Genomic DNA, 12316 nt, shown 5'->3' with positions numbered 1-12316 from the left:
CGTGTATAAATTTGTCAAACCGTATAGCTAAACATTGAAAATGTATCTACATAAAGTTTGCAATAAAAAGTTAGTTATTCAACATTTTTTTCTTTCTTATAAGATTCGTTCTTATGTGGCAACGAAAATTAACGGTTAGTGATATGAATATATGAATGTAATAATTACTTACAAAATATTGTAAATTTATTTTCCTATGTATCTCTTTTAGCTACCCAACTTCGACTGGAGAACAGGTCTTTCAAGGAGAAGTATTCAACTGGTAACATGACACTTCCGGAGTTTGAGAAAATTTTTACTCAAGTTTTTCCAAAGTCCCAACCAGTGGTGGTTAGTAGACAAGCAATTCTAGTAGAAACGTACGTTAAACAATGTGTAGAATACATAGGTATAGATTGCGATTACGGATGCTTTTCGACATGATGGGTTTGTAGATTTTTGAGAATTCCTCGTTGGTCTTTCGTCTATTATAAGAGGAAAAACAGAAGATAAATTATTTTACGAGGGAGGATCAGAAACTAAGGTTACAGGGCAGATATTTCTGCAGTTTTGTCCATTATAGAGGAATGAGTAGTGTGTGTTCGTGGAGTTGGCAACTGTGCAGAGCTCCAGCTATCCGGCAAGTACGACGCCAGTTGTGGGTAAACACAAATGACGACACGTTTCGGAAACTGGTCTCGCAAAGAAGTCCACTCAGTTATTCGATTTCTGTGGGCGAAACATGTTACCAATGCTGAGATCCACCGGCAGCTGGTAGAGGTTTATGGAAAAGCTTAATGTCTCGTTAGTATGTCGCAGAATGATATCGAAAGTTTGCGGCTGGTAGACAAAACGTCAGCAACGAGGAGCGCAGTGGCCGATCCAGCACGGCATGAACAGATCTGAACACAGCTGGGACATCATAGACCTCCCTTCCTACAGTCTGGACCTCGCTCCAAGCGACTTTCACCTGTTGCCGCACTTGAAAGAGCACCTAGGGGGTCGTCGCTTCGCTTGAGACGAGGAGATGAAATACTTCGTGACAACATGGCTGAATACGCAAGGGGTGAACTTTTACCAGGGGGGAACTTAATTCCACCCTGCGATAGGCGCCTCGACCGATACGGAGACTATGTCGAAAAATAACCTAATATATCTGTTATCTGCTGGCTGTATTAGGTGCAGGAAGTAATTATACACATTTCACTGCAGGTCTTGTAACCTTACTTTCTGAACATCCCTCGTATTTTTTTTAATGATATTGGGAGAAGATATATACTAATACTTAAGTAAGGAAGACATGTTGAATATGCTGATTGTAGTTACTTCATGTGAAGTCAATAACATCGAAGAGAGTTTTATTCATTCAATCGTGAATTTTCAAACGACTTTCTAAACACCCCTTTGTGACAAGAATAAAGTTTAGCTCATTGATAATATTGAAATTTTGAATTATTATTTTACTATTTTTCATCGAAACGGATAAACAGCATTGCGGGCTCATGATGTTTGACTGGGTCCACGTGGAATTTATAAGATTTCCTCCTGCCACTTTCACCTCTTGAAATGTCATGTCTGTGTCTATATGTTCTTAGTTGATTTATTCCCAGACTCGTCCATTATTATTGTTATTATTAACTAGAAATAAAACTTTTTATAAGTTACATTGCATGTGAAATTGTCTAAACTCTGTGCTATTTCATATACAAAAAAAAGATAAAATGAAATTTATTTAAATTTTAGTTTTAGAGTCATGTCTTGTATACAAAAAGAGACAAAGGAATCATGAAAATTGATGATTATGTTAGAATTGATGGAATGAGAACGTGCGAGGAAACGAGAGAACCTCTAAAAATCTAATATACGATATTGTCCATCTCATACTCAAATGATCTGAGATAGCAACTGGCATTCTTCATATAAGAGATGAAAGCTCTATATGACTGAACCACCTTGTTCTCCTCCCTGCAATCATATATGGGTCATTCCATGTCAAATCACCTAGAGCAATGTGCTTCAATGTCTCAGATTCTCTTCAATTTTTTTTCATACTTAAATACCTATGAAATTATGCTAAATTAATTTTTTCCCCGATTTTTTGGATGGGAAATGGGCCCTGGAGAATTTTTTTGAAAAATGTGAATTTGGCGCCAATTTCACTTTCCGGCACTCAACATCATGGAACTAAAATCACCATAACTTCCTTATTTTTCAAGTTATTGGGTTCATTCAGGTATCAAATGAAACCTTAATTTTTGCTCTTGAAATCCGAAGAAACCTTGTCGAACGTTACACTGTCAAAAATTAATGGGCATAGAGGGCAAACTTTAGTTTTTTCCCTTTTTCCCTTTTTTTGTTTTACAAATTATGGCATTGCTGAAAAGTTACAAATATGAAACTTTTGAAACTTTTTTGTTGTACATTAATCTTAACACACACATGGTATGGTTTAAGAATAAAAAGGGTGTTTTTGTATTTTTGTAATTATTATTTTTTTGTATTTTACATGTAGGGAAAAGTACAGTTTTAAGTTATGTTACAAATTGTGTCATTGCTCGTAAATTACAACTATAAAACCTTTGAAACTTATTTTAAAGAATAATTTTAGCACACACATGGTATGGTTAAAACATAAAAAAGGTGTTTTTGTTATTTTTGTAATTATTATTTTTGTACGAGAGAGTGCAATTCATGAATCGCTCTAGGCCTTCTATATTCTACTATCCAGAAAATGAAGACTTTTGTTAGGTACCTTTTAAAAATATCGTCTGGGAAGTTCCTGTTTCATCTCTTACAAGCCAATCAGACCGGACTTACGCAACTGAAAGCAAAATTAAAAGAAGGCCTAATATCATCAGTGTTAACAGTGAGCTTTGAAATATAGGACACAATATTTTGTATGTAAATCTATATAATTCTGAGAAGTATTTCCGGCATGTATGTTTATGGTTTTCATCTACGTACATTAGTCTATTATTTCTTATTTTTCTCGATAGGTTTTGTAATAATCACTCAACCCCTTACATTGCTAGGACTATATTTTCCATTCATGAAACCACGAAATTATTACAAAAATGTCTTCCCTTTTTGTTATTTAATCATATCAAGTAAATGCAAAGTAATCTTTTAAAAAGTTACAGAAGCTTGATGGTTGTAAGCAATGGTATAATTGGGAAAGAAAGAAAGTCATATTTAAAGTAAAAAAATATTATGGTAATACCAAAACTACACATTACACCAGTTTTATTTTTAAGCATGCCTAATATTTACTAAGATGATTATTTTAAAAAGTTTTAAAGTGTGATAGTTGTCACTTCAGAGTAGGGATGGCCAAATTTTCCGGAATCGAAAATTTCACCTTTTCGGAATTTGTCCGAAATCGCATTTTTTCCTAATTCCGAAATTTTTCCCATTAAACTTTCCAGAATCTGCAAAGTAAAAATTCCAGAATTGGCCATCACAACTTCAGAGGAAAGGCATAATCTGTTAATAACACTAAAACTTTATATTTCTGTACATTTAAAATACAAATAATAATAATAATAATAATTACAAGAATACCAAAACATCCTTTTTTTTGTTTTTTAACCATATCATGTATGTGCTAAGATGATTCTATAAAAAATGTTTCAAAAGTTTCATAGTTGTAACTTACGAACAATGATACAATTTGTAACAAAACTTAAAACTGTGTATTTCCGTACATGTAAAATACAAAAATAATAATTACAAAACTATAAAAACACCCTTTTTATTTTTTAAACGTACCATGTACATATTAAGATGAATGTACAAAAAAAAGTTACAAAAGTTTCATACTTGTAACTTTTGAGCAACGGCATAATTTGTAAAAAAGACTAAAATTTGACCTGTATACCCATTAATGTTTGACAGTTTAACGGTAGGCAAGGTTTCTTAGGATTTACGTAAAGAGTAAAAATTAAGCTTTCATTTGATACCTGAATGAATCCAATAACTTGAAAAATAAAGAAGTTATGGTAATTTTAGTTCCATGATGCTGAGTGCTGGAAAGTGAAATTGGTACCAAATTCACATGTTAAAAAAATTTCTTCAGGGTCCATGTCTCATTCAAAAAATTGGAAAAATTTAATTTAGCATAATTTCATTGGTATCTATATATGAAAAAAAAAATTAAGAGAATCTAGAACATTGAAACACTTTCATGTTTCAAAATTAGGTGATTTGACATGGAATGACCCTATAAACTTACATCTACAAGCTCGATTTGAATAAATAAGAAATCGAAAAAAATCTCAGAAGGAAAATTCTATTTTGGTAAAGGACACGGTCATAACGAGATGTGAATGAAATAGTGGAATGAAGAAAGTTGGAGGAAACGGAGGAATCTCAAGAAAACCGACTATCCACTATAAAGATTACTTTTAGCGACCTGAGATTGAACCAAGGACCCCATACACAAGAGATGAACGCTCTCCACTGAGCCACCGCGGCCTATAAGCATGCTTTTTACTATTATCCAGAAAACTTCGCTCAACCTAGGGGCCGCGGGGGCTCAGTGGTAGAGAATTCTCGTCTGGTGCATAGGGTCTGTGGTTCGATCCCAGCTCGCACCAAGTGAACTTTGTGTTGGACATACACCTTGTGCTTGGGTTTTCTCAGGGCTATTTCGATTCCTCCCACTTTCTTTATTCCGCCATTTCATTCATTACTCATCATCACCGTCTCCTTTAGCCTAGTCGGCATATCTGTGGGACGTAAAACTTAAAGATTTCATTTCAGTTTCATTTCAACTCGGGAAGAAACACAAACTGAATTTACAAACGCTTAGCTCAATTGTACTGTAACGTTGCTGTACTGTAAAGCTGCTTATTAGCCAATACTGTAAAATTGCTTATTAGTCAATAATATAGTCAACCTCAATAATGCTGCTTATTGTTTAACTCTTATTGTTTTGTTTATCTATCGTAGGACCGTATCTTCTACTCGTTTGACACGAACCATGATGGGTTTGTAGATTTCCGAGAATTCCTCGCTGGTCTTTCGTCCATTATAAAAGGGAAAACAGAAGATAAATTATTTTGGGTTTTTATGATGTTTGATGAAGATAGAAATGGATACTTAAGTAAAGAAGAAATGTTGAATATGCTTGTTGTAAGTATTTGATGTTAATTCTTGTGGTATTTATGTAGGCAAAATTGAGAGATAAAGAAATAATTTCTACTACTACTACTACCACCACCACCACCACTACTACTACTACTACTACTACTTCTACTACTACTACTACTACTACTACTACTACTAATAATAATAATATAATAATAATAATAATAATATTTATTGACGTACTGACAATGAGAATAGAACGTACTGAGAACAGCTGAAAGCAAAAATACAACACCTAGTCTTACCGTTCAATGCTATAATAATTGTAGTAGAACATAAATAAAAGTATAAGCTCTGACAATATAGTCTGCGTCAATTCCTGAAACACACTAAAAATAAAATCAAATTAACTCTAATATATGCATTTATTATAGTTAGTTAAAAGTCTTGTGATTAAAACATGTTACTTAGCATTCAGTTGAAATAATATTATAGCCCTTGTACAGCGGGGGACACTTCTAAATGGTACACCTTAGCCGTAAATCTCCATATGGCTGTAACATTCAGTCATATGGAGATTTACGGCTAAGGTGTACCATTTAGAAGTGTCCCCCGCTGTACCATATTTTGGGACTTTTATGTAGGCAAATAATACAGCCTACATAATAATAAATGTTTGGGACTTTTAATTCAACATTAAAAAAAAAAAAAAAAAAAAACAATCCGCATAGCATGGGTTGTCAAACATGTTTTTCATAAAATTCTAAGTCAGTAATTTCCTGCTATCTTCTTATGGTTCAAGTTTATATTTTTTCCAGTTGTACGACGAACTGGAATAAAAATCAAAACCTAGTTTGAAACAACGTTCTAATAAAGCATTTTAAATCCATTTGAAGTTTGTTCTTGAGTGCCTGCGTTAAATTATTGTAAACTATTGAAGCATAATATTGTCCTGACCAACAATTTATATAGAAATATATATGTATTCGTTCGATAGAAAGCAGATATTGATTAAATACATTGTCTATTATTTTCTTCGCAATATTACATATGTTTTGTGTATGTTCAGTACAACCTAAACAGCTATTAAACATTAAACCTAGATCTCTTACTGTGTAGACCTTTTTGCGTTGTATTTCGTATTGATTTATGTAATACTGAGATTTATTACTCTGTCATACTACACATAGCTTTTAAACAATTTATGTTCATACCATTATGTATACACCAAACGACAGTTCTACTTAAATCATCTTGTAATATAATATTGTCCTCAATATGATTCACTATTGTTAAAACATTAATATCATTAGCACAGAATGTTTTAAAACTGTCGGCAAGTAATTAATAACATTTTAGTAAATAATGGTCACAAAGGAAAACCTTGAGGATTTCCATTGCTGATGATGGATGAGTTTGACAAGACATGTCCTATTTTAATTTGAAATGCTCTATGTGTCAAATAAGTTTCAATAAACTTTAAGTACAAGGGAGAAAGTCTCATGTATGACAGAGTAAAAGTAGTTGATGTGAAACTATTTCTTTAAAAGTAGCTTATGATCTACTGAGACAAAATGCTTTACTCGTATCAGCATATAGTACATACGTTTGCGACCTTTGTTTCAATGCTTGAAGGACATAATCAGATATTTTGCTGAGATTAGTTACAATGAAATTTTTTTTATTCATTTTGTCGTTACTCGTGTGAACTGGTACTACACGCATATGTTTCTATTTAGATGAAAATGTTCCAGTTCTTAATGAGAAGTTATATATATAAGTTATTTTTGCTAACATTAGGGCTATGTCTTTCGAATATGCTTTAATTACTTAATTAGGAATGTCTGGTCCGAAAGATGCTATAGGTAGAAGCTTGCTTATTACTTCTACTGCTTCTACTGCTGTTGGAGATACTATCTACTGCTTCTTCCAATGTTTTAGCTTTAAAATTAAAACTATAATAAAACACATGTCTAAAAATTTTCCCAATATGTCTTGTACCATAATAGTAGTTCCTTTGTATATGGTGAAACTTGATACCTGTTTGTCTTGAGATTTCTTAATACTGTTCCAAAAATACAATTTGTTATTATAAATATTATTTTATAAACTGCAAAATAACTTCTCTTTAGTTCATTGTACACCCTTTTCACACATTGTCTCAAAGTAGAGAATTTTTCATACATAATAGGATTACTGGTTTTGTTAAATTTTACAGAATATTTTATTTTCTTGATAATTAGTGCCTTTAACCCTTTAAAATGAAATGAAATCTGAGTTTTACGTCCCACGGTTATGCCGGTTAGGCTAAAGGTGACGGTGATGATGAGTAATGAATGAAATGGTGGAATGAAGAAAGTGGGAGGAAACGGGAGAACCCCGAGTAAACCCACATACACGGTGTTTGTCCACCACAAAGTTCACTTGGGACCCCAAGCACCAGAGGTGAACGCTCTAACACTGAGCCACTGCGGCCCCCATTTAACCCTTTAATTATGCAGGGTATCTTTCATGGTCTCTTGTTTATTATAGGTGTTTTTAAAACATTTGAACTCAATATGTTTTTTCAAGTATTCATGCAATAATATATTATTATTATCTATATTCAGTCGTTCTTTCAGAAAAAAATGTTCCGGGAGGCACACTTAGTATTCCGGGGGGGCACTGCTGGTACTATTCTATTCATTATTATATTGTAAACGTATAATTTTGGCCTCCTCCGGGTGGGGGTGGGGGGCAGTGCCCTCAAAAAACAGGTCTGGAAGAAACACTGTCTATATTTTTCTCAACATCTGTTAACATCTATTAACTTTCATAATATTTTAATGTCTTCTTCTAATTGCTTAAAGTTAACTCTTACGAAATGATAAACTTAACTTCAGTGTTTCTTTCAGAGAAAATGTTCCGGGATGCACACTTAGTATTCGGAGGGGCATATATTATTTTCTCACGACACTATTCTCTTTATTATTATATTATAGACGTATTATTTTGGTCTTCTCCTGGGGGCACTCTCAGAGCTCCAAGGGGGTGGCAGTGCCCGGAAAAACATGTCTAGAAGAAACACTGCTTGGCCTTGAGTTCGTGCGGTATCCACATTGAGTGATATGAATGATTCTTTGAGCCTGCCATCCAAAAACAAAAGGTGGACGATACCTGTTAACATTTTTTTTTAACTAAACAAACTGACATTAACCTTTAAACGCATGACATGAATTGTACCTTAGTTTCCATAACATGGGTCTTTGTGATGGGGCCATGGGTCCATAACATGGTCCATAAGATTAGTCTCTTCACAGTATATATTTCTAAAAAAATCCAATTCAAAGTACAAGACCAGTAGTAATAATACTACTATAAATATAATAACATTTTAGTAAAACAAATATTAATTTGTTATAGTAAAGAACTAATCTAATACTACTATAAAGATTAGTATTAGTATTGTATACTAATACTAATATATAATAGTAATCTAATACTAAAATATACCGCGGGTCAGAAATGACCCATGTTATGTATACTACGTATAGAAATATATATAATAAAATGTAAAAAATAAATACAAAACCAAAAACTTAAATACATTATTTTTATGTATTAAACAAACCAATAGAAGATGTCACGGAGAACAACTACTGTGCAACAAATATTGCAGACAAAAATCTATACATAAATTACTGCTGGGTCATTTTTGACCCATGTTCTGCGTTCTAGGGTTAAACCATATTGAACAATTGCTAATGTTAGTTAAAACAAGATTCAAGACATTATAAGGGAATTGAGAATCGTGGTTGGTTACACTGTTATAGCTTAAATACAGTAGTGAGACTTACTCTGAAATTCTATCAGTTTTTGATTTAAGATGAAAATGGATATTTTTTTACTGTTTCGTTAACGAAATCTATGTCTCGACAGTTGAAATTACCACGAAGTAATAAGATTCGTTTCAATTAATATCTTATTCAGTCAGTAACAATAATCTAATGGGTAGCAAATTAGGTGAGATAATGTATTTCTAAAAGCACTGGAATATTGTTGGACATTAATAATTTGACTATAATGACATGTATATTATATCATAACCCATAACAATTAACATTGACGATAAAAACTGACTCTTTTACCACTAAGACCACTTTGGTGATATAATAAAATTACATTATCTAATTGCTTGTTTATAATGTAATTTACTCAGAGCTTAAATTTACAACATCCTTCCTTTACTTGCCACAACACTCAGCAAATATTATTCCTTCAGGCCATTTATTATAATTACAGATAACATTAAAGTTGTTTCTCGCGACACAAACATAGAACAAAGAATAGCTTTTATACTTTGTTTCCAATTTTACACATTTTGTTGTTTCAATGTGGACTCTGTCTTGAATAAAACTTGTTAATTCTTCTCATGTAACAGCAGGATCAAGCCTTGTGGTGAAAACTGCTTCTGTTTGTACTTTCTACTTCACTTTTATTTTATCGCTTATCTTTCTACCTTGCATCAGATTTGGCGTACTTTTGTTAGCTTCACGTAACATTGTGTTGTCTCCTGGCAATTACTTCCTATTACAAACCTTCGATATTGAACAAATGTCACTCACTGCCTCTGTCTTGCCTCGGGGATCTGGCCTTGGCATCATTAACCTGTACACTGTGGCTGTCAATCTAAGGTTGTTGTCCTTGCACTTACATTGGGTTCAGCGATGCCTTGTTTACTATAAAGGTTTTTTTTTTCCTCCACTACCCCTGCTCTTGCCGTTTTCTTACGGACTTACCAGCAGACGCATCTGCCCCGAACTCTGTGATAATCTCTCTCTTTTTCTTGTTTATCTCATCCCTCTTTTCGTTTGTATACCCAAGTGCTAGGGGGTGGGGCTTTTATGACCTGAGTCCTAAAATGCTTATCTCAGGTCTTAGTTTTCTTCTTCTTATATGCGTATCCTTTATTCTGGAAATAAAAGAGAAACATTTTTAATACATACATGATAACATAGATACAACACAATTTACAAATACACAGTACTCATAATACTACAAATACAACATGTCTAACATAGGTGATCTCACCTGTATGAATTTTCTATGAATTGAATTTGACTTTTCTATTTTCATTTCATTTCATTTATTCTTTTTTTTTAGTTCATTACCTGTATGACTATTAGGTTTTTCACCTTAAACCTTATTCTATTATACTTATTAATAACACTTGGTTTTCACCTGTATTACTGTACCTATAGACTTCCTAATTTTGCTAATTTTTGCTAATTTTGGCGGTCCTCCGCATTTCAGTTTTTATCTACTTTTTTACACGGTCCTCCGCACTTCATATTTCTACTTTAGATCACCATGAAACACTGAAATACTACAACTACACCATTACATTTCCCTTAGTACACTACACTGATAAACACACAAAACACACACACACACACAAAACACCAAGGACTTGGTTATTAGACTAAGATTGTTTTGGCTATATTTATGATCTTCCCTAGACATGCAGAAATTTTATCTTCTTCTTCTTCTTGCCAAGTCAAGGCTTATTTGCACTCTGTTTATTTCTAATATTTTGCTACACAGACTATAAAGGTAACCAAGAAAGTTCTATCGCTGTTTCATCCACCACTTTCGAACATCAATATGTCACCTAAGACTTACCTGAAAGATCAAAAATAGTCCTTATCGGCATCGACGACGACCTTCTGCGAACGTTCTGGAAGGTCATGGATTCCATCGAGGTAGAACTTGGTGGGCCGTGAAGCGAAGAAGGTATAAAGTGCATTTTGCACCTCTACTAGGGATTTCAACTAGCGTCCTCTAACGTGATTGGCTAAGGAATGGTACAGGTGATAATCGGATGGTCCAATGTGCGGCGAGTATGGCGGATATAATAGTGTTTCCCATCCAAGGCGTAAAAATGGTGTCCTGGGTCATTCTATAAGGGAACAGAGGAAGATTATATATCGAAGTGGAAAATGTTTTATACACCAATCGAAAGCACTAAGGAAGCCTATTAGGAAGCCTGTAAAAATTTTTTTCCGAATGCATGTACTGTGCGAGTTATATAAATATACAGGGTGTTAGGAAGTCCGTTGCCACCCCTAGAATCGAAAACCCTGAGACAGATGCCAAAACAGGAAAAAACGTTTTCGATCATTTTACAAGTACAACGTATCAAAACAAAAAATATTATCCCAGGGTTGTGCTGGAGGATACTCTGGGACCATCTTCTTTGGGCAAATTTGAGTTCCATTTTCCGGGGACGATTGGCTTGGTGAATGGATCAGTGATTGTTAGTGGCATACTTACACGGGGCCCAGTAGGTTCGCGACCACCAATCAGTGAAACATTTGCACAGTCCATAGTCCTAAGGAAAGTGAACATCATTCCACATTATTTTATTATTCCTAATTATTTTATTTGTTTTATTTATATATTTTTAAGTAAAAATATGGTAAGAATTTTGAAATATTTTTATTGAAAAATTATAATTTGACAATTATTTATATTTTGAGATAAAGAGAAGGATTGTTATTTGTGTTAATATTTAGTAGAAGAGATCAGAAGATTTAATTTTTGATGAGCAGGAGAGATTTATTTTTATTTTTTGAATGATGGAGATTTTTGAAAAATAATTGCTCTGCCTCTCCACCGTACTGACTGGGCCCCAAAAATTTACGACAGTCTTTTATATTAATAATGAAACTGTGGTTAAATTCCTCTTAACCTATTTCTGTTATAATCTACTCACTTACAAAAGTCGCCTAGCATAGAATAATATTTAAAATTTTACTGTTAGGTTGAAATTTCTGGTCTCTTCTAACTCAAAAACATAAAGGAATAAATAAATCTCTGGTTCGTCAACCTGTATGAAAAAGTATTGAAAAATATATAACTTGTTTTTCTCGACTGTGATTTACACCACATTAGGAACGGACTCGAACGGAATTAACCCCCCATAGTTTTATCTCACACAGCTCAATGCTTTATGCTCGAAACAGCCCGGTTATAGTAAAGTATTTTTAACTTTAAATTGAATTAAGAAAATAAGTGCGTCTTACACGTTGAGAAATACGGTTGATCATAGATCAGTAGTTAAACTGCCAAAGTTGGCGACGTCAATTCGCTAAATCTTGCCTGCACAGAGAAAAATCCGTTCTCCGGACAGCGGTGTATTGTATATACAAATATACGGTATCCTCTTGCTTACTATAGAAATCAGTACGGAGCATACGTTACCGTATGC

The 12316-nt window shown here is 33.5% G+C and overlaps 1 protein-coding gene across 1 annotated transcript in view; it reads left to right on the top strand.

The window, feature by feature from the left end:
* The window catches only part of LOC145694635 (hippocalcin-like protein 1), a 44660-nt gene that overhangs the window by 24407 nt on the left and 7937 nt on the right, over positions 1 to 12316 (top strand). Inside the window, exons 3-4 of the mRNA XM_081771044.1 lie at positions 212 to 330; positions 4930 to 5112. Of these exons, the coding sequence (XP_081627170.1) occupies positions 212 to 330; positions 4930 to 5112 (302 nt within the window). The remainder of the gene's footprint in view (positions 1 to 211; positions 331 to 4929; positions 5113 to 12316) is intronic.

This window comes from Thermobia domestica, chromosome 9 (assembly GCF_964235325.1).
Source record: "Thermobia domestica chromosome 9, izTheDome1.hap1.1, whole genome shotgun sequence".
Classification (NCBI taxonomy): domain Eukaryota; kingdom Metazoa; phylum Arthropoda; class Insecta; order Zygentoma; family Lepismatidae; genus Thermobia; species Thermobia domestica.
Note: the sequence above shows the minus strand (reverse complement) of the source record. Positions and strands in the feature narration are given on the sequence as shown.